Source organism: Saprolegnia parasitica (assembly GCF_000151545.1).
Source record: "Saprolegnia parasitica CBS 223.65 unplaced genomic scaffold supercont2.4, whole genome shotgun sequence".
In the NCBI taxonomy this organism is placed as follows: Eukaryota; Oomycota; class Saprolegniomycetes; order Saprolegniales; family Saprolegniaceae; genus Saprolegnia; species Saprolegnia parasitica.
Window position 1 is genome coordinate 684,839 of NW_012156398.1, and position 22,112 is coordinate 706,950.

The 22,112-nt window shown below is 58.3% G+C and overlaps 6 protein-coding genes across 6 annotated transcripts; 4 read left to right on the plus strand and 2 right to left on the minus strand.

Annotated features, from left to right (window-relative positions):
• Nucleotides 1–201: 201 nt before the first annotated feature.
• Nucleotides 202–1,148, minus strand: SPRG_01628 (hypothetical protein). Its single transcript, XM_012339995.1, has 5 exons — nucleotides 867–1,148; nucleotides 796–825; nucleotides 663–742; nucleotides 451–618; nucleotides 202–400 (listed from the first exon to the last, which is right to left on the minus strand). Exons 1-5 carry the CDS (start codon nucleotides 1,132–1,134, stop codon nucleotides 293–295), a joined length of 654 nt encoding a protein of 217 aa, XP_012195385.1. The 5' UTR covers nucleotides 1,135–1,148; the 3' UTR covers nucleotides 202–292.
• An 84-nt stretch (nucleotides 1,149–1,232) lies between these two features.
• On the plus strand, nucleotides 1,233–1,898 carry SPRG_01629 (hypothetical protein; the record flags this gene model as incomplete). Its single annotated transcript, XM_012339996.1, has 2 exons — nucleotides 1,233–1,671; nucleotides 1,888–1,898. 2 exons carry the CDS (start codon nucleotides 1,233–1,235, stop codon nucleotides 1,896–1,898), a joined length of 450 nt encoding a protein of 149 aa, XP_012195386.1.
• Nucleotides 1,899–2,726: 828 nt separating this feature from the next.
• On the plus strand, nucleotides 2,727–4,439 carry SPRG_01630 (hypothetical protein; the record flags this gene model as incomplete). Its single annotated transcript, XM_012339997.1, has 5 exons — nucleotides 2,727–2,940; nucleotides 2,993–3,271; nucleotides 3,318–3,419; nucleotides 3,480–4,099; nucleotides 4,148–4,439. 5 exons carry the CDS (start codon nucleotides 2,727–2,729, stop codon nucleotides 4,385–4,387), a joined length of 1,455 nt encoding a protein of 484 aa, XP_012195387.1. The 3' UTR covers nucleotides 4,388–4,439.
• Nucleotides 4,440–4,828: 389 nt separating this feature from the next.
• On the minus strand, nucleotides 4,829–8,725 carry SPRG_01631 (hypothetical protein). The gene has a single exon (XM_012339998.1). It carries the CDS (start codon nucleotides 8,713–8,715, stop codon nucleotides 4,891–4,893), a length of 3,825 nt encoding a protein of 1,274 aa, XP_012195388.1. The 5' UTR covers nucleotides 8,716–8,725; the 3' UTR covers nucleotides 4,829–4,890.
• A 3,191-nt stretch (nucleotides 8,726–11,916) lies between these two features.
• On the plus strand, nucleotides 11,917–15,725 carry SPRG_01632 (hypothetical protein; the record flags this gene model as incomplete). The annotated part of the gene is made up of 1 exon (XM_012339999.1): nucleotides 11,917–15,725. Exon 1 carries the CDS (start codon nucleotides 11,922–11,924, stop codon nucleotides 15,723–15,725), a length of 3,804 nt encoding a protein of 1,267 aa, XP_012195389.1. The 5' UTR covers nucleotides 11,917–11,921.
• Nucleotides 15,726–19,386: 3,661 nt separating this feature from the next.
• Nucleotides 19,387–21,866, plus strand: SPRG_01633 (hypothetical protein; the record flags this gene model as incomplete). The annotated part of the gene is made up of 3 exons (XM_012340000.1): nucleotides 19,387–20,173; nucleotides 20,456–21,449; nucleotides 21,653–21,866. 3 exons carry the CDS (start codon nucleotides 19,387–19,389, stop codon nucleotides 21,864–21,866), a joined length of 1,995 nt encoding a protein of 664 aa, XP_012195390.1.
• Nucleotides 21,867–22,112: the final 246 nt, after the last annotated feature.

Genomic DNA, 22,112 nt, shown 5'->3' on the forward strand with positions numbered 1-22,112 from the left:
TCGAGGACGAGCGTCTCGCCCGTGATACACCGATACCAAAAACGTGGCGAAGCCGCGTCGTCGTTGCAGCTATCGACGCTTCGTCCCGTGCGCCACGGACAGTATTGCTTGCATCTCGCGCTGCGTACACCGAGACGTCGGTGTCAAGCAGCCCTTCCCCCGACGAGCGTACTTGTACCACCACCAGCCAACTCGAGAACAACCACTAAGAACAATCATCTTCTGGTCAGATCCAGTGTCAAGCTGCGTGTGCGCAGACAGTACACATGAGCAACTACGAAAACGATGTGCTCTACTCGAAAGCTTTCATGTCGTTGTGCGAGAGGATACAGAGCCCAGGGGTCGCGCCGCTGGTCTCGTAGTCTGTGACCATGGCCTTGGCAACCGCAGCCACCGACACCTAAATGATGGCCGGCGATGAACACAGCTTTTGAACTGTTGTTGACGCACCGTCGGAAGCACCCAGTGCCCAACGCGCTCCACGAAGCGCGAGAGGTCCCCGCGCTGCAACAAGCCAGGTTGCGCGATCGTCGTGCGAGGAAAGCTGAGCGCCTTGATGGCGTCTTCGGCGAGGCCCTTCGTTTTAGGGTACAGGAACCACGAGGCCGCGTTGGCATTCTACCCAAGAGGTGTCGAGGGGCTTTGGAGTCAACGGAGCGTACCGAGGCTGACACCAAGGCAAAGTACGGGAGGTTGGCTTCCTTTGCGAGCTTGCCGACGTTTTCCACGTACGTCAAGTCGACTAGACAGCGATGATGACACATGTGGCATGACGCGATGCAGCGACGAGCGCACCTTTGCGGAAGGCTTCGTCCGACCCAGCATCTACAAACCATGTCAAGGCGCGCTAACGCCAGCGCGCATACCTTTGCGCGTCGTGCCAAGGCAGCAGAACGCAGCGTTGGCGCCATGGCCCGCGACGTCGGCCGGCTGGAGATGGTCGTAGTCGACCACGTGGACATGGATCTTGCTTGCCGCCGCGCCGGGAAAGGCCGCTGCCAGCGCCGATGCGTCCATCGCCCGGCGGGAGAGCGCAACGACCTGCGTGCAGCGCGCGGACGCGGCGAGCTGCTTGACGACCTCGCGGCCGATCGCGCCTGTCGCGCCGACAACCAGCGCCGTGTACTCGGCCATGGCAAATTTGGATTTTGGCGTTGGCCATGCGATCCGGTTATACGATCCGGATAGCGAGCTGTGTTTTAAACATACCGGGATGTTTCAAACTGGAACGCATGTCCTGGCGAGACGACAAGAGCTTCGAGGGCCTCGAGCCGGAGGGTGGCGGTACTCGTGGCCGCGGCGCCGAGGTGCGCAAGGGCGGCGGACCCGGGCTAACGTTCACACGCAACGTACCCAAGTTCCTCCAGTCCTTCCAGGACCCTGTCGCGCTCGACCACGAGGCGAGCTTGGCCTTGAAGCGGCCCAACCCGATCCCGGACGACGACGACGACGACGATGAACTCGACGATGTGCAGAAAGAGGCCATTGCAGCGTACGAAGCCGCCGAGAAGGAAAAGGACAAGCCGACGGAGGAGAGTGCGGGCGACGCGCCAGCAGCGAAGCCGAAGCGAAAGGCGCCGCTATCGTTCTCGACCACCAAGAAGGACAATGACGTTGACACCAAGCCTGCGAAGAAGAAGCGCAAGGCCGTCAAGGACACGAAGCTTCTTCGTTCGACTTTGACGACTAGGACTTGGCGATGGTACGCATGGATCGCGCGTTTGACCACGGTGCCGGTCCAAGCTCATGGACGCACACTGCGGCCGCTCGGCTCTGCATCGATGCCAGCGCGTCATCTCATCTCGGTCGCAGGCATCCCCACTCTCCTTATGGCAGCGTCAGACAATAATTCAGATAGTTTGTAGCATGTATCCGACGCGGCGCTAGCGATGAGTTAGAGTGCCTCGAGCACCGACGCATAGGTTCCGTTGCCATTGCAGATGGGAAAAGAAAGAAATAGATGGCAAAGACGGGCTTGAACCCCGTACCTCCTGCGTTGTACACCAACTCTTGCCTGTATAATACCTACGGTGGTCGATGCGAAATGTCATCATCTGCATGTTGACGCACCAATCGAGACAGCCAAGGCCGCACTCGATGGTGGTGGTGCCCAAGAAGTGTGCCGGTGGTGCACATGCCAATCCTACGCTGTCAACCGTACCAGTATCCTTCTATTAGTTCGAAGCAACTTCGCCAACCGTAGGCTCGATGTTCCGTTCTACGGCTCCAACGACAAAGTCAAACCACTTGACCCTCCGATAAAAGTTCGATTGCGCTCCTACCGCCGTCGTAAGGGCAAGTCGTCGATGGATCTACATTGCTCGACCGCAGAAGCTTCTCGCTATACAAGTATCCAACGGCGATGGCATGAGTCAGCGCTTGACGGGGCGACCATGAGACGGAGACGCCACGTCGTCGGCAGCATCTGATGCCTTCGGTCGTCCCCACGACCGTTCTGTATCCGGACAATTGATACCTATTTGCTGTTCTTGCTGGATTCATGGCAGTGGTATCCGGATGCATGAGGCCACTGTCAACAGCTTTTTGCTTGATGATATCATACAAAAGCATGTCGGATGGCGCATTCATCCGGATACATGTCCGGAAGAAGCGGATTGAACATTCCAAGCACCCGATTGCACAACCACGAAGCGACCAAAAGAATAAGCCACCGTCGGCAGCGTGGCTATAAGATCATCCCATTCACACTCTACCTCCCGACGAGCATGAACACTGCAGCTGAAGCAACGACGATCTCGAAGACGACGACGACGACGACGAAGGAGGACGTGGCGCGCCAACGGCGCTTCTGGGCCATTGCTGAGAACGACGCCGAAGACGTCCCGCCGGCGTGGTCGCCGAGCTCGTGGCGGGCGTTCCCGATCAAGCAGCAGCCGACGTACCCCGACCAAGCGGCGCTTGAGACAGTCCTCGAGAAGCGTACGTGCCACTTGCTTGGTCAATGCTCGTACTATACCATGGTGACTTGTAGTCAAGACGCTGCCGCCGCTCGTGTCGGTGCAAGAGATTGAGCGCCTCCGCGACCAGCTCGCCGAGGTCGCCGACGGCAAGCGCTTTCTGCTGCAGGGCGGCGACTGCGCCGAAAGCTTCCGCGACTGCAAGCCCGACGTTATTGAGAAGAAGCTGCGCATCATGATGCAAATGAGCCTCGTGCTCGTGTGGGGCGCGCGGATGCCGACGACCCGCGTCGCGCGCATGGCTGGTCAGTTTGCCAAGCCGCGGTCGCAAGCTACCGAGATCATTGACGGCGGTACGTCTCTCCGCTCTCCGATGCCTCCTCTCATGAAAATGGATAGTCGAAGTGTGCACGTTCCGTGGTGAAAACGTCAACGGCGTTGGCGCGCACGAGCGGACGCCGGACCCGGCGCGTCTTCTAGACGGCTACTACCACAGTGCCGGTATCATCTCGCCTTCTTCTTTTGATTTTTCTCATTTTTCGCCTTTTTCTATTGCATTAGCCACCATGAACTATGGCCGGCTTCTCCTCGACAGCGGCTTCGCCGACATCCACGATGCGGGCAAGTGGGATCTCGGGTTCGTTCAAAACTCGATTCGCGCCGAGCAGTACGCGCACATGGTCTCGGCGATCCAGGACAGTTTGCACTTTGTGCATACGTGCGGTGTCGGCTACGACATGAATCTCAAGACGATGGACCTCTTCATCTCGCACGAAGGCCTCGGCCTCGCGTACGAAGAAGCCATGACGCGCAAAATCAACGGCAAGTACTACAACATGGGCACGGACTTTCTCTGGATCGGCGACCGCACGCGGCAGCTCGACCACGCGCACATCGAGTACTTTCGAGGCATTGCCAACCCGATTGGCGTCAAGGTCGGACCGAGCATGCACCCGTCCGAGCTCGTCGAGCTCATCACCAAGCTCTGGCCGAACCCCGACGCGACGCCGGGCAAGATCACATTGATCACGCGGTATGGGGACGCGAAAGTCGCGGCGATGCTGCCGGCGCACATCCAAGCGGTGAAAGCCGCGGGTCTCAAGGTCGTCTGGTCCTGCGACCCGTGCCACGGCAACACGATTACGACGGACAATGGCTACAAGACGCGTCCGTTCAGCCGGGTACGAAACCTTGATTCTGTATGCTTTTCGACGGATTGGAATTTGTAGATTTTGTCCGAGTTGCGCCAAACGCTCGACATCCATGTCGCCGAAGGCAGCCACCTCGGCGGCGTCCATTTTGAGCTCACGGGCGAGAATGTCACCGAGTGCATTGGCGGCCCCGAGCAGCTCGACGAGACGGACCTCACGGCGCGCTACACGACGGCGTGCGACCCGCGCATGAACTACGCCCAGAGCATGGAAGTCGCGTTCCTTCTCGCCAAGCATCTCAAGCAAGCACAACAGTAGACTCGAATAGCAACCACCTTTTTAGACATTTTGTTTGCATTCACGAATGGTGCTCCTGCACACTCGACAGTAGCGAACACGGTAGAGCGACTAGACGTCCAACCGAGCTGCTCGGTCTTCTTAAGGTCTCGCATGTCTAGCTCCGACTAACAAATATGTCATCGGGTCGCCTTGTAAATTGTGCAAGGGCTCGAGCAGCTCGAGGTCTCGCACGACGACATCTTCGTGCAGTCAGCAATGGCTTGTTGAGCGACCTCACGAGCACCAAGCTGTCACTTTCTCCATAGAAAGACGACAATTTGCTTTCATCCGCGCCGCGCCTTTGTGGTATACCGGGTACGGGTAGCAACACAAGTATTGGACTGGACCGTAACTTTGACACGGCGAAAGGCTGCAAATCGGATTCGAGTGATTCATAGGACAAATGTACAAAATGATAAAGCAAATTCTGTCTTTGATTAACAATAAGAACGCATCGCCAAGACGACATGTCGTGGTGCAACTTAAATCTGGTTGTGCGACGCGAGGTGCGTGTAGATGCCGTTGAGGCGCATGAGCTCGTCGTGCGTGCCTTGCTCGGCGATGCGCCCGCCGCTCACGACGCAGATCTTGTCGGCGTTCCGGATCGTCGAGAGGCGGTGCGCGATCACGATCGTCGTCCGGCCCTTCGCCGCCAGCAGCTTGTCCAACGCTTCTTGGACGACCTTCTCGCTCTCCGAGTCGAGCGCCGACGTGGCTTCGTCCAAGAGCAAAATCGACGGGTTCTTCATGATGGCGCGCGCGATCGCAATGCGCTGCTTCTGGCCGCCCGAGAGCTGCTCGCCCTTCAAGCCCACTTGCGTCTCGTAGCCGTCGGGAAACTGCGAGATGAAGTTATGTGCGTTCGCCATCTTGGCGGCCGCTTCGACGCGTGCTTGGAGGTCCGGGACGTTGTCGGCGTTGGCGAGGCCGCCGGCAATGTTTTCGGCGATCGTGCCGACAAACAAGACGGGCTCTTGGCCGACGAGACCGATCTGGTTGCGCAGCCACGGGAGGTTGAGCGTCGCGAGTTCGCGGCCGTCGAGCGTGATGGAGCCGGCTTGTTGCTGGTAAAAGCGCTCGAGGAGCGCCACGACCGTGCTCTTGCCGCCGCCACTGGGACCGCAAAAGGCGACCGTCTGACCCGGCTCGATCGTAAGGTCGTAGTGCTTGAGCACCTTAATGTTGGGCCGGGTCGGGTAGTGGAAGTGGACGTCCTTGAAGACAATCCGGCCTTCGACCGAGTTGGGCGTGATACCTTCGTCGACCTTGGACGAGTCGATGATGGGCTGGCGCTCGACGATCGCAAAAATCTCCTTGGCCGCCTTCTTGGCCGAGTCGGTGTCGCCCATCCAGCCGGCGGTTTGGCCCATGCCTTGAGCGGCCATCATGACGGCCATGAGCGTCCGGATCATCTCTTCAAAAGTGATCGCGCCGTCTTGGATGAGCTTGTTGCCGTACCAAAACACGAGCGCGTAGACGGCAAACATCGAAAAGGTCGAGAAGCCGTTCATGATGCCGTTGATGTGCGACTCGCGGACGCCTTCCTTCATCGGCTGCTCGAGCATCTCGTCGTACTTGGCGACGAGGGTCTCTTGGAGCCCGAGCGCGGTCACCGTCCGGGCGTTGACAATGGCCTCGGTGGCCACCGAGCCCGAGAGCGTGAGGCTGTCGCTGACCTTCTGGCCCTTCATCTGCTGGCTGCGGAACATGGTCGCGATGACCATGAGCGGCAGCACGCAGAGCATGACGAGCGTGAGCTGCCAGCTGCCAAGGCCAAACGAGATGATCATGGCGGCAATGAAGGTAAAGACCGTCTGGACGATGCGCGATTGGTTCTCGCCGGCGATCGCGACGACCTTGGTCGCGTGCGTCGAGAGGTCCGTCGTCAAGGCGCCGGTCGTATGACCGTCCATGTCGAAAAAGCCAATGTCCTGCCGCATGAGCGCTTGGAAATGCATGTTGCGAAGGCGCGTCGTGAGCTTCTCGCCAATGTAGCGGAACGTGTACGTCTGGACGTAGGAGACGAAAAAGATGGCGATCGCAATGCCAATGAAGATGACGGCTTGGTCGCGGACGTCGCTGTAGAGCGTGTCGAGGTACTCGGGCTTCTTGGTCTCCGTGTACAGCTTGTAGTTCTTCTGCATCGTCGACATGACGTTCGAAATGATGAGCGCCACGCCGGGCATCGAGAAGCCTTGGATGCAGCACGCGAGGAAGCCGACGATGAGGTACTTGCGCTGCGGCTTGGTGAGCTCCATGATCTGGCGGAACGACACCTCCTTCATCTCCGACTCGACCGACGCCGACGGCAGCGCGTCAAAGTTGATGTGGTGGTGCGACACGCTGCTGTACTTGCGAATGAGCTCGGCCTTCTCGACATCAGCCACTTCCAGCGCCAGCGAGACGCGGTCCGCGTGCGACGGCGAGTCCGTGTCCGACGAGTCGGTCGACGCCGTGCCGTCTTGGAGCTCTACCAAGGTCCGGTACAGCCCGTCGTCCATCTCCATCAGCGTCGCATGCGTGCCCTCTTCGACCACGAGGCCCTTGGACAAGACGATGATCTTGTCTGCCTTGCGGATCGTCGAGAGCCGATGCGCAATCACGATCGTCGTCATGTTGGTCTTCTCCATGAGGTCGTTGAGCGCCGCCTGCACGACGCGCTCGCTCTCGTTGTCGAGCGCCGACGTGGCTTCGTCGAGGATGAGGATCTTGGGTTGGCGCACGAGCGCTCGGGCGATCGCGACGCGCTGCTTCTGGCCGCCCGACAACGTCGTGCCCTTCTCGCCGCACATGGTGTCATACTGGCTCGGCAGACTCATGATAAAGTCGTGGGCGTTGGCGAGCTTCGCGGCCGCGATCACCTCGTCCTTGGAGATGTTGTCGCCGCCGGCCGCAATGTTTTCAAGGATCGTCGTCGCAAAGAGGACGGGCTCCTGGGACACAAGACCGATCTGCGACCGAAGCCACTTGAGCTGGAGCGACGAGATGTCGCGGCCGTCGAGGAGGATCTGGCCGCTCGTGGGTTCGTAGAAGCGCTCGAGGAGGGCGACGAGCGTGCTCTTGCCCGAGCCAGACGACCCGACGAGCGCGACCGTCTGGCCTTGCTCGATCGTGAGCGAGTAGCCGCGCAAGACAATGTCGTCCGGGCGCGTTGGGTACGAAAACACCAGATCGCGGGCTTCGACCGTCCCAAAGCACGTGTCGGGCACGACGCCGTCCGTGTTGGCCGCGTCAATTTTGGACGGACGCGCGAGGATCTTGAAGAGCTCTGCCGCTGCACCCTTGGCGGAAGCGACCGCCGAGATGTTGGGCGAGATCTGCGCGAGCGACATGGTGCCCATGAGGATACCGTAAAAGGCCGAGAAGACGTCGCCGGGCGTGTTGACCGTGCCCGACTGGTCCTTGACGAGGTACCCGCCGTACCAGAGGCCGATCGCGTACGTGAGCCACATGCTCATAAAGAACCAGCCGATCGAGAACGAGACAAACTTGGCGAGGTTGAGCGTCTCGACTTCGGCGTTCTGGACGTTCTCGCCGTACTTCTTGACGGCCCGCGGCTCGCCGTTGAGTGACGCGACCGTGCGCATGGCGCCAATGGTTTCTTCGGCGACAGCACCGGCGGCCGCGTAGACTTGCTGACTCCGGGCCGTGGATTCGCGGAGGCGCTTGATGAGCCACGTGAGCGAGACCGCGCACATGGGCATGACCGCGCACATGGCGAGCGAGAGGTTCCAGCCCTTGTAAAAACCGATCGCGTAGCCGACGATGAACTGGAAGATGAAGCGAAAGGCCTCGCCGAGCTTCTCGCCCATGCCTTCCTTGATCTTGACGGTATCGCCCGAGATGCGCGAGGCGAGTTCGCTCGCGTCGCGCTGGTCGTACCACGCCATGTCTTGGTACATGATGTGCTTGAGCACCTCGCGGCGAAGCGACCGCATTTGGCGCTCGGCCGAGATCGCAAAGCACGCGTACGAGCCGTAGCCCGAGAGCAGCAGCACGAACGCAAGGATGAGAAAGTTGAGCGCCGTGTCGTTGACCGCCGACTGGTTGTTGGTCGAAAAGTCGTTGAGCGCATCGCCAAAGAGGATCGCCATAAACGGGAACGTGCCGCCGTTGACGATCGACATGAGAAGGCCGACGCCGATCAAGGCCGCGTCCGACCCGTTGCCGTACCGGTACAGCGAGAGGAACGAGAACTTTTGCTCCGGCTCGGCCGGCGTCGCGACGTCAACCTTGGCGTCACCCTTGGGCGTAGCCACGAGGTCGTATTTGGTGGTGCCACCGTCGGTCTCGTGGTGGTCGGCCATGTTCTGGAGGTGGCAAATGTGAGAATGATCGGTCCGTTTGTTCAGAGGTTGGAGCTGTTGGAGGTTGGAGGATCGGGTGCCCTCGGAAAGCGGGTCGGTTTGCAGATGGCGCAGCTTTTTCTTCGCCGTCTCTGGCCCTTGATTGGCTCTCACGTTGTGATTATCGCCACGCTGGGCCGTGTGATAGCGTGGGACGTCGATCCATCCGATTTGACAGGTTCTTGTGGCCCAGTTTGCCCTTTCTACGAGCGTCAGGCCCGCTTATATGCATTCAAAGAGGTTCTCGACGCTGCGTTACAGCGAATGCGAAGTCAAAAGCGAAGTTTATGGCCACACAAGACCGCAATAATCGCACGCAGTCGCGAGCCAATCGAACGCGATGCCGACGTCAGTGCTGCACCGTTCTGCCAACATGCCAGACCGCTTGTCGTGCAGCGACGACGACTCGGAGAGGAGGAGATTCATCATCTCTCGCGTCCTGAATAGCGCCAGGATGCCAGCGTCGTTATCGAGGCCGTCGACCTATGCAGCGACCACGTGAGCGACGCGGCTGTCGCCATTTCTAATGTCGTAATCGTTGAAGCCGTGCTCGGATTTGAAGTTTGGTGCAAACCAGCTCGGAATGCAGGTCGGTCATTGAGAATGAAAGTCAACGAGTTCGTTCGTGGTCCCTCACCATCGGTGCAGCTTGCGCATCGGGAAGCTGCAGTCATCACGTGAGTCCAAGCAATCGACACGACCAGTTCGCCACGAGTGACGACCCGTTGTACGAACGGTACGCGTCATATTCGTACCACGATGGTCCATATTTGGAAGTCCTGCGACTCTCCCACACGTGACGTGGGCAACGATCGTGAGAAGGAAATGCGCGCAAGCCAAGGTTTGGCAATACCACAAACGTTAGTAGCACCAAGGACATATCCTTGGTGGCACGTAGTCGATCCTGTAATGAACTAGTACTTGGTAGATAGGTCCATGCGCGGCAATACTAGAGGAAAGGCGATGGCAAGGACTGTTACCTAGAAGGCTCAAGTGGCCTGTCTGCCGAGGCGTCGTCCTGATAGTATACGACGAGAAAGAGAGTCACTACATCCCGCGTGCGACGTCGAGGGGTTCAAGACTGTACAGGTGTGGTGAGAGAACAAGTCGCTGCAAACTCAACAGTGTCTTCTTTCCCCATTGATTCTTCCAGCCCCGTTCCCTTGGCTGTGGGTTCGCTCGACAGTAGATATATAGGGATAGTGGCATGGGATAGTGGGAATCGTGTACCTCCAGAAAGTCGAACGATATTTCTGCCAGCCTGTCGGTATCGGCGTTTGTTGTCGTCTCCTCGAGCAAATGAAAAACTTTCCGAGAATAAGTACAGTAGTGACCGAGTAGTGACCAATGGCCCAGAGGTCGTCGTGCACACCGGGGACCTCATTCAAGCTTGCTGCAAGCTCACTACCAACACCGTCGTCGAACTTGCATGTCAGCAAACACGTAACGGATTCGCGCCCTTTCGTCTAGAGTCTTGAGATGAGGCGCACCTCTGTAGGCCAACCATGAAGGCTAAGAACTCGTCCTTCCAATTCGGCAGATACTCGAGCAAAAGCTCATTGCTCAGCAGCCTATAGAACCAGTGAGTACCATCGAGGCGCGCAAAGTCCGGTGGTGGCTCCGTGTTCTGGAAGGTCGTCACCGTGCGAGGAGCCCTGTACGTGGCTTTTTATTAAGTCACGCGTGGTGCGGATCTGCGTCAAAGCTGCGTTTGGAGCTCCCGGGTTCGGCGTCTGCTCGTATCATACAGCGTACAGCGGTGGCAGCGTGCACAATCTCGTTGTCACCGTGGCGAACCCAGTGACTCCTACCATCATCACCAACAAAACGTTAGCCGACTGCACGTCTTGTCCATATTGGGGTACCTTTACATGTGGATAGCCTTGCCATGATCTGGTTGCATCGTGTGTTTGAAGTTGAAAGCGGCATTGAGGGCTTTGTAAGGCTCCACGTCGGCTCTGATTTTGCGACTTTCATTTGCCACAAACCAGAATGAGGGATGCACTGTACTAGCGAGTACAATCCCAGCTCCTGTGCGTTGTCTACTGTCCACGAGCCACGTTTCGATGCCCTGTCGAGCCTTGAAGGCCGCCATGGAGATACTCTTGACCTTACGTGTCGTCAATCCTAAGCCTGCGTATGGAACCCAACCACAAGTGTTGACCTTCGCTTGACAACATTTTGACGCGATGCACCTCCGTTCTAACACCCCGTGCGAATTTCGTGTCCTTAGTGAGGCTCCCTCGTGCGGCGCATTTCAGAAGCGACCCAATCGTTGCAGCATGCAAGAGCCGAAACCGTGCTGATGGCAGCCGCAGCTCCGGTCAACGTAGTCGACAGCTTTTTGGCTAGTATACACCCATAATTTTGAACGTCCCAGATTCAGAGTCAAATAGCGAGACCATGCCTAGTCCGCGCCTCCGTGGTGCCATTTCTTCACCTACTGATACGGTACTGCCCGCGATGTTCACGTCACCCAACGACGACGATGAGTCCAAGGGAGACCGGTAGTAATCCTATGGTCCTCAATAATTTGACGTTGCCTTCACAGTGCCACCCACCAAGCCATCTGAGTCAGGGTAAGCAATCGTCATCGCCATGATCCTGTTACACCCGAGCTGCTATCGAAATCTCTCGCAATGTGCAGTCTTCTGGGCTTTTTGCCGTGTCCCTGCACGTCGCCAGACAAGTCTCGACACACTCCCGCACTACAAATACTGTAGTATATCCAGTATGACGCTACCGAGCCATGCAGTAGAGCATACGTAACCTCGGAGCAAACGTGGGTTCCATGTCTCCAAAGGGCCGCGATGACCTCGCTTGGTGGTGGCGCGAAACCATAATTGCGATCTTCGAGAACCACATTCCTTACCTGCCACAACCTATACCGTACATGTCCCGCCAGACACAATCTCAAAATTGCTGTCTAAATACCCTGTCAGAATGAATACACTGGCACCATAGCCAATGACTACTTGACCTCGCCGCGTAATCATATGATTTCCGCCAATCCGCGACGATGTCGAAGCCGCGCTCGAAGATCGTTATAGCCCGGGCACCTGGATACGCGGCGGCGCGCGCGTTTGCTGCCCACGCGACGACGCTCGATGTAGTAGCTTCTAAAGCAATGTCCTCTCTGGAATTGCCTCATTTCTCAACTCTCCTCGATGGCGCCGCCCGATAAAGGGGCCAAAGACGACTATGTCGTTGTGCAGACGCCGCGGGGGCCATCGACCGATGACGCACCAGCCCCATCGTCGACCAAATTCTCGTTCATGTCGCTCTACCGGTATGCTACACCGAGCGACTGGGTCCTCATGGGCGTGGGTCTGCTCATGTCTGTCGTGAGCGGCGGCGCGCTGCCCTTCATGGCCATCCTCTTTGGCGATGCGCTCAACAACTTTACGCCGTTCAACCAGTCGGCCATCAATGAGACGTGCCTCAACTACCTCATTCTCGCCATCGTGCTCCTCATCTCTGGCTATGGCTCGTTTACATGCTTTGCGATCTCGGCCGAGCGCCAAATGCGGTCGCTCCGCCGCGAGGTGCTCAAGCACATTGTCTACCAAGAGATCGGTTGGTACGACCAGCGCGACGCGAGCGAGCTTGCCTCGCGCATCTCGGGCGATACCGTCAAGATCAAGGAAGGTATGGGCGAGAAGCTCGGCGAGGCCCTCCGCGCTGTCTTCCAGTTCATCGTCGGCTATGCGATCGGCTTTTACAAGGGCTGGAACATCTCGCTCGCCATGTGTGCGGTCATGCCCATGATGGCCATCTCGCTCACATGGCTCATCAAGCGCCTCCAAGAGTCGACGACGCGGAGCCAGCAGGTCTATGCGGCCGCCGGTGCTGTCGCCGAAGAGACCATTGGCGCCATGCGCACGGTCGCGTCGCTCAACGGCGAGCCGCGGGCCAAGGCGCGCTACGGCGACAACGTGGCCAAGGCCGAAGCCGAGAACATGCAGCTCGCCAAGTTTGTCTCGATCGCGCTCGGCTGGTTCATCATGAGCATGTGGCTCACGTACGCGATCGGCCTCTGGTACGGCGGCTTCCTCGTCTCCAAGCAAGACGGTGCCGTCAACACGCCCGGCGATGTCTTCTCGGCCTTTTACGGTATCCTTATGGGCACGATGGCGCTTGCGCAGATCTCGCCCAACATCTCAGCGGTCGCGTCGGCGAAAGGCGCGGCCTTTACGCTCTACGAGATCCTGGACCGGCCGTCGCTCATCGATGCGTCCAAGCTCCAAGGCGTGGTGCCCGAGACGTGCTTTGGCAAGGTCGAAGTCAAGGACGTTGTCTTCTCGTACCCGACACGTATGGAGGAGACGATTCTGCGCGGCTACTCGCTCACGATCGAGCAAGGCCAGACGGTCGCGCTCGTCGGGTCGTCTGGCTCGGGCAAGAGCACGCTCGTCGCCCTCCTCGAGCGCTTCTACGAACCCACGAGCGGCCAGATCCTCCTCGACGGCCGCGACATCTCGTCGCTCCAGCTCAAGTGGCTTCGGTCGCAGATCGGTCTTGTGTCCCAGGAGCCCGTCCTCTTTGCGACGACGATCCTTGAAAACATTGCGGCCGGCGGCGACAACATCTCCAAGGACGAGGTGATCGCGGCCGCGAAGCTCGCCAACGCCCACGACTTTATCATGAGTCTGCCGAGCCAGTACGACACCATGTGCGGCGAGAAGGGCACGACGTTGTCGGGCGGCCAGAAGCAGCGCGTCGCGATCGCCCGAGCGCTCGTGCGCCAACCCAAGATCCTCATCCTCGACGAAGCCACGTCGGCGCTCGACAACGAGAGCGAGCGCGTCGTGCAGGCGGCGCTCAACGACCTCATGGAGAAGACCAACATGACGACGATCGTGATTGCGCATCGGCTCTCGACGATCCGCAAGGCAGACAAGATCATCGTCTTGTCCAAGGGCCTCGTGGTCGAAGAAGGCACGCATGCGACGCTGATGGAGATGGACGACGGGCTGTACCGGACCTTGGTAGAGCTCCAAGACGGCACGGCGTCGACCGACTCGTCGGACACGGACTCGCCGTCGCACGCGGACCGCGTCTCGCTGGCGCTGGAAGTGGCTGATGTCGAGAAGGCCGAGCTCATTCGCAAGTACAGCAGCGTGTCGCACCAGTCGATCAACTTTGACGCACTACCAGAGGCGACCCCTGCTCCGGACGTGAGCTTTCGCCGCATCATGGGCCTTACGACGCCGCAGCGCAAGTACCTCGTCCTCGGCCTTGCCGCCTGCATCGTCAACGGCTTCTCGATGCCTGGTGTCTCGCTCATCATCGCCAACGTCATGTCGTCGATGCAAAAGTACTTTACCTTGTACCTCGAGACCAAGAAGCCCGAGTACCTCGACACGCTCTACAGCGACGTCCGCGACCAAGCCGTCATCTTCCTCGGGATTGCGATCGCCATGTTCGTCGTCATGTTTATCCAGACGTACACGTTCCGCGTCGTTGCCGAGAAGCTCACGACCCGGCTTCGCAACATGCACTTTGGAGCGCTCGTGCGGCAGGACATTGGGTTCTTCGACATGGACGGCCACACGACCGGTGCCTTGACGACCGACCTCTCGACGTACGCGACCAAGGTCGTCTTGATCGCGGGCGAGAGCCAAGCGCGGATTCTTCAGTCGGCGTTCACGCTCGTCGCCGCCATGGTGATTGCGTTCGGCATGGGCAGCTGGCAGCTCACGCTCGTCATGCTGTGCGTCTTTCCGCTCATGATGCTCGGGACGATTGCGCGCCACCGACAGATGAAGGGCGAGAAGGTCAGCGACAGCCTCACGTTCTCCGGGTCGCTCGCGACCGAAGCCATTGTCAACGCCCGGACAGTGACTGCGCTCGGGCTCCAAGATGACCTCATCAAGAAGTACGACGTGCTGCTTCAGGCGCCGCTCAAGGACGGCACGTACAAGGCCCACGTCGACGGGCTCATGAACGGCTTCTCGTCGTTTTCCATGTTTGCAGTCTACGCGCTCGTGTTTTGGTACGGCGCCAAGCTCATCCACGATGGCACGATCAGCTACCAAGAGATGATGCGCACGATGATGGCCGTCATGATGGCCGCCCAAGGCATGGGCCAAACCGCCGGCTTCCTCAGCGACACCGACTCGGCACAGAAGGCCGCGCGAGAGATTTTTGCGATCGTCGAGCGCCAGCCCATCATCGACTCGTCCAAGGTCGACGAAGGCGTCGTGCCCAACTCGATCGAAGGCCGGATTGTCTTCAAGGACGTTGCGTTCAGCTACCCGACGCGCCCCCACATCAAGGTGCTCAAGCACTACGACCTCACGATCGAGCCGGGTCAGACGGTCGCCTTTTGCGGTCCCAGTGGCGGCGGCAAGAGCACGGTCGTGGCGCTCCTCGAGCGCTTTTACCAGCAACAAGCCGGCTCCATCACGCTCGACGGCCGCGAACTCGCGACGCTCAACCTCCCGTGGCTGCGCAACCAGATCGGACTCGTCGGCCAAGAGCCCGTCTTGTTTGTCGGCACGATCGCCGAAAACATCGCCGGCGGCCTCGCCAACGCCGACAACGTCCCGGACCTCCAAGCACGCGTCGAAGCGGCCGCCAAGATGGCGAACGCCCACAACTTCATCTCGCAGTTTCCCGACGGGTACGAGACGCAAGTGGGCTTGAAGGGCGAGCAGCTCTCGGGCGGCCAGAAGCAGCGCATTGCGATCGCGCGTGCGATCATGAAGAACCCGTCGATTTTGCTCTTGGACGAAGCCACGTCGGCGCTCGACTCGGAGAGCGAGAAGGTCGTCCAAGAAGCGTTGGACAAGCTGCTGGCGGCGAAGGGCCGAACGACGATCGTGATCGCGCACCGCCTCTCGACGATCCGGAACGCCGACAAGATCTGCGTCGTGAGCGGCGGGCGCATCGCCGAGCAAGGCACGCACGACGAGCTCATGCGCCTCAACGGCATCTACACGCACCTCGCGTCGCACAACCAGATTTAAGTTGCACTTGGTCGTCGCTTTATCAACTAATACATTGTCGTGTCGTACATTGCATTGGGTTTCGCAATGACGTGTGTAGATAGATACTTGGTCAGTCAGAGCTGAGAGAGTTTCTTGCAGCGATGAGGTGGCAGTCCACCGAGTTGGCACCGTTTCATGGACAGCCGATACAACGCGTTTGCAACATGTGTTGCAAGGGTATAAACACTGAAGACCCATCTATTTATCAATTCGGGTTGTTGGAGTATTGGGCCCATAGCATGCCAGGCGGACGATAGATGCTCTATCAGTCATGTTAGAGAGTGGTTCTGCTCCGATGACGTGGCAGTCCACCGAGTAGGCTCCGTTTCAAAAGAAATCGCCAGGCTTGGGTGGCAGGCATTATCTCGATGTGACAACGGCTGCGGGCCTTGATTTTACATGGCTTGGTCGCTCAATGAAAGAAGGGTACATGCATTATCGCTGCACCTCGGGTGAGGCGTGGCGGGTTGCTGGGCAGAGATCGAACACTAGAATGCTAGGCTCTGCCGACCAGTCGTTGGTTTCGCTGCGCCGCCTCTTCCTAAAAAGTCCGTTTTGACTCTTTTGTGGTGCGAAACACCCGAACCGCCAAGAGCAACATGCGTGTTCATCCTGCGGGGCGTTTACCATCGACTCGGCACTCCTGCGTGCTTCATATTGTGGCCAGTCTTTGGCTCGGAGCAAGCGTGGTGCTCAGCTTTCACTACCTCGGCGTTCTCCGGCCGTGGCTCGCCAACGACCTTCTCTGGCTCGACTACAATACAACGGGCTATCAGGCGTTCGTGGTTGATGTGCTCAACTACGTGCTTGAGACCGCACCGGACGCGTCCACTGTCGATATTGGTGCAGTGGTCATAGAAGCATCGTACGACAGTCAAGTGATGACATCCATTGGCCACCCAACGTACGCAATGTCCCTCTTGACGGCCAAGCTCACGGGATTGGACTACGCGATCGCGAGCCTTCGCAACACTACGGTTGATAAGCTGCTCTCTCTCTCTCAACGCAGTACTGCTGGGTCGACTTTGCCCGAGTCTTTGAGATGGCCCACACGGCAAAGCGTCAAAGGCGATGCAACACCCGGTATGCAGCCAATGGTGCCGTGTATCTCGACGCCATCCTGCGCAACACGGACTGGGGCGCCTTCCTCAACGTGTTTGATGGCCCCAAGAGTCATTTGCGGATGGCTTTGCTCCAAGACCTCGAAGCATCAGCCGCGGGGAATCGCTGGCTAAAGACTCTCGCGTCGGTGGCCACGACAGTATCCGAAGAAGCCGTCTTGTGGCAGTCGCACAATATCACAAACTTCCGCTACCAGTGGCAAAATCGTCATCTCCCGGGCTTGGTCGAAACGGCGACGCTGGTCACCGCGTTTGGGCTCACCGAGTCCGTACCGCTCAAGAACGTTGCGTACAGCGAGGGCCCGGGAACGTCGAGTGTCTTCAGCAGTCTGCTTTCTTTCGACGTCCAGTACGCTGGCCATTGCAACATGAGCCTTCTCCGCCGCTCGTTTGCGTATACGAAGAATGAATCGTGTGTTACGGTCGAGAGGTATGCGTCGACGCAACCTCCTACGCTGCAACGGGCCTTGCTCGAGTATGTTCTTAGTCCGTTCCTCGCGATCGATCTCTACGTCGTAGCGCCACCCCGCGCTCTTGTCTCGCTAGCGACGGCGCTGTCGGCAACCATCGTTGGCACGCTCAACGACTCGACCGCCAAGGCGTACAGCGCGATCACCCCCCTCTTGATTGAGGCAACACCGCTGAAGTGGAAGGCCAAGGATGGTCTCTATTCTCTGGGTGGAAACCCGTTCTGTCGCGATGGAGGGATACCAACCACGTTTGTGCAGTCATCGTTTCGCACGACGGATACTTGCCTCGAGCCCAGCAGTCCGACTATGATTCTAGAGCAACGGCAACTGCTCATGGCGCTAGCCCTTGTCAACGACTCGATCGACAGCATTTGTGCGTTGACTTCCGACGGGTCAGAGTGGTGCCGCATGTCGCTCCAAGAAGCGACCACGCTCAATCCACAGTCACATGTCGACCAGCGCCAACTGCTAGCTGCAATGACCGCACTTTCGAGCCTCAATGTGAGCCTTGTTCAGTTTGCCGCCAATATCCTCTACCCTTCAACGATGTTGCTGGTCCAGCCTCTTTTGGAGCCACCATTCGCTTTTTATGGCTGGGCTATGCTCTTCGACTGGGTTGCTGGTGTCCGTGAGGTCGTGTCGTTTGAAGGCGACACTGGAACGCTTGTTTTGATCTCGGAGGCGTACAATATGGTACCGATAAACTCGCTCGCGGCCAGCTCCTTGAGCCGCGCTTCAACGGGCCTGTACTACCTCTTGGTGTATGTGACACTGGTCAAGAGCGGATTGGCTCTTGGTTGCACACTGTTTGCTATCGCGCACCGACAGCATGCGCCCGCGATGAACATCGCCTTCTTCTGGCGTGTCGCTGCGTCGACGTGGTTGGGCCGCCCTCTGCTTTTTTTGCGAGGGCTGTCTGCGATCGTACTGCTGAGCTCTGCGCCAATTCGCGTCGCTCGCTCGCACAACGTGTACACGCAGCTTGCACGAGACCAGAGGTCGCTGATAGAGACATGTGCCTTGTCGTGGGAGGCCACCTATGTTGGCTATGTCTTCCACGAACTTTTCTTGCCGCTGACACACCGTGGGGCTCCCGCGACTGCGATCTTGAGCACAAGTTTGCTGGCCGTTGTGTGCATACTTCTCGACATATTGTGGCCCGTCTCTATTTCTGCCTCGATTGAACGCGTCTGCGCCCCACATGACGCTACAGGCGTCGACATTAGCTGCGTCAGTGCCACTGTCGCCATCGGAAGCGGTCATCGCCTCTTGCTCTTGGTGGTCCTTGCCTGCAGCATTGTTCTGCTCTTGGTCGTTTTCTGCAGTTGGATAAAATCCACCGTGCCGACGCCGCAATTATCGCTGCTTGTACCTGGTCCAGGCCTTGCCTTCTTCGATCAACGCCATAAAGTACTTTCCGGCGGCGCGGAAGGCATTTGCATGGGTCTCATCCATTGGCGCCACGGGGTCATCTTTGATGTCAAGCTGTGGACTTTTGTTCGACCAACTCTCGACTCGCTGTCGCCGGTCTTGCCTCTCCATGGCCCATCTGTTGGTGCCCCAGAGTCCAAGTCCCGGGACCGTTTCCGTGATAGTATTTATCGGTCGAAATGGAAGGTGTCTCTATGGCTTCTCGCTGGCGCATGTTACGTCAGTCTAGACATTAGCAGCAGTATTTCGTACCTCGATATTGTGGAGACGACGCTCCAGAATGATCTCGTTTGGCCCCGCTTTAGCATGACGGGGTCGCATGTCTTGTTGGCCAACTGGTTCAACGAGCAGTCGCATCTGAATAGCACGGAGACCACTCTTGATCGCATCAATCGCCTTGGTGTGTTCGATCCCACGCACGCAGTCGTCATCTCGCCAATACAGCATAGTGCCAAAGTCCAGTACTCGTCCTTGACTGCTCTTCACGAGGCCATCTATGGATTGCGCAACGTCAGCAGCTTTGAAGGTCCATCCGTCTTCACCCAGTATTGCTACCTCGACTTTGACAATAATTGGGAAATGGCCAACTCGATCCGGCGGCAAACGCGGTGCCAATCGATGGTGCACAACGGTGCAGTCTACCTCGCGTCGCTCTTGCGCAACGTCAATATCACTGCGTCGTGGGCCGGTGAATTTGAGAATGCATTTGCCTCCGACCTGCGGCAATCGGTCGCAGGCCAAGCCTTTCTCATGACCATTTACCCGCCGTACCTCCCGATAGACGACGAGGTCGCGTATTGGTTGTCCAAGAACATCACCTCGTACGTGCTCCAGTGGCAAAATTACAAGTCGATCGGATTCACCAGCGCGTATGCGATTGTGAATGCATATGGCGCGGCGCATACCTTTGAGCTCGAGTCCACGGCCAGCTTTCTTCAATGGGGACGTGAGACATCGTCGAAGATGTACTGGTCTTTGTTCAGTGAATTTTGGAACCGACAGTCCAACTCTACTTACTTGAGCCGGCAGAGTCTCCTACGCGCCAGTAGTCGCTTTGCCTATCAAAACATTTCACTTCAATGGCACATGCTCGCTTTGAGTTACCTGCCGTCCCGGCCGTGGAGCCAAACCTACAGCCTCGTAAGTTCGCACCTTGGTCCATTTGGGTCCATCGATATGATCTTCGTCCCGCCGCCCCCCGTGCTGCGTCGAGCGGTCGCTGCCTTTGAGCGCGTCATGACAGACGCCCGACAAGCGCACACGACGGCCTACTTGGACATCCCGGCAACGCACGTCGTGCAGCCTGCGCCACGAAAGTGGAAGCACGTGCTCTGGGCTGTGAGTGGCTCGCTATTGTGCCCCGACCAGCCCGCCATCGACCTCGTTCACCTCGAAACACTCACAGGTGCCGATCGCTACGACGCCACGTGTACGGAGAGTCGCCAACGTGTCGGTCTTGTGCCATCCCGCAACCAATATTTGTTTGCAACGCACTTGGCCGATCTCGCGCCATCAACTACCAACATCGATGTGCTCTGTACACTCGATAGCAGCCCAGTGACGTGCATGGATGGAGTTCAGAAAAGCCTCGCGTTTCTTTCTCTATTACCGGCGCTGCCAGACGAGCGTCCTACTTTGTACACTGCCATCGATGAGCTCTGCATCGAATGGATTCAGTTTGGACAAGTCAGCGAGACGGCACTCGTGGACCTGCACCATACGCGTCTGCTGGACCCGTCAGATGCGAGCTTCGACTACTTTGCTTGGCTCTTCTTCTACGATTGGGTGTATGGGCGCCGGGAAGTCATTTCTTTCCAAGGCGACCTTGGCTCGTTAACTGTCATGGGCGACACGCTGCCCAACCGGAGTGACGCCGTGGATGCCTCGCAGCTGCCTACGGTCTTTGCTCTCTACGCACGGCGCGCGGTACAGTACGTCACAAGCTCAATCTTGGCGCTCGCGATGCTCTCCCTTGTCTACTTGATGTTGGTTCAAGGCGCGATTGAAGGACGCAACCTTCTCAAGCTCAGTCGCGTCGGCGGCTTTGTCTGGGTCGGTCGGCCGCTCATTGGTCTTCGCAGCATCACTGCCCTCGGCCTTCTCTCGACAGCCTCGGTCGAGTTCGTGACGGACGGGCAACTGAGCTATTTTGCCCCGCGACCGATACCCTGGTACACGACCTGCCTCGCCGCCAACGAAGTCACGTGGCTGGTCAATATCGTCAGCGATTTGGTGCTTCCGTGGACGCAGTGGCGAACACCCAAGTTTGCTCTCGCTCATAGTCTGGTCGTGTGGCTCATTTCGGCGCTGCTGGCCACGCTAGCCCCGGTGCAAGCAACGATTTCGGCGGATCCGACGTGTTCGTTTGTCACGCTCGACCGCCAAGTACAGTGTGTGATGGGCACCGTCCACATCGGCTCCGTGTCGCGGCTATTGCTACTGATTGGAGTCGTCGTTGGCTGCAACGGTGTCTGCTACGGCGTCGCTCGCCGGCTCTTTCCGCGCGATACTGGCGTGCGGTCGTCCTCACTCCTGCTCTGCAGTGGTGCCACGTATCTCTTCAAACACAACGACTGGATCCAAGACGACGTGTACTACATGGACCGTGCCTCGGCCGCACTGAACGGCCTCCTGAGTGTGCAGTGGCGCAGCGATAGCTTCTATGTGCTCGACGTCAAGATGTGGCGATTGCATCGCCTAGCACACGCCAAGATGACCCTCGTGAAGGACGCTCGCCTGCGTCGCGCGTTGCCCTTGCAAGCGACGATGCATCCATAAATTCGCCATAATGGCACATGCGTCTCTTGATCGTATTGTACACTGAACGAGCCAATCAAGTCTTAGTACTTGGTCTTTGTACTCTACGTATACTTAAATGGATAAGACGGTCGATCATCCCAGCGCTCCTTAACGAAGACGGCAGCGTCCATGACGGCGCGGCCGGCGCCGACAGCTCGGCCAAGTTTGTCAACGAGCTCGTGTGGTATGCCAAGACCCTCAAGGCCGCCCGCGCCGCCGGCGCGCCTCAATGCTCTCCATCATCACGATCACCATTATGTGTCAAGATGATGCTCGCGAACCCCGGACACAATCAATAAAGCGCATCTCGGTACCCCGGTCTATATGAACGTTTTCGCGTTATCTTCGTTGTTACAAGGAGTTCGCATACGTAATTCTGCGTTTTTCCAGCCGTTCCGCAAGCAAAACCAACCGACAAGTGGCCGCATCCTCCGAGGCGCGGCCGTCGGTCATCCAGGCCGCGGCAGAAGGAGGCCTCGTCAGTCGACGCCTTTGCCTGCTGAGAGCCGCGCCATCAGACCAAGCGACGCTGAGCGATGAGGAAC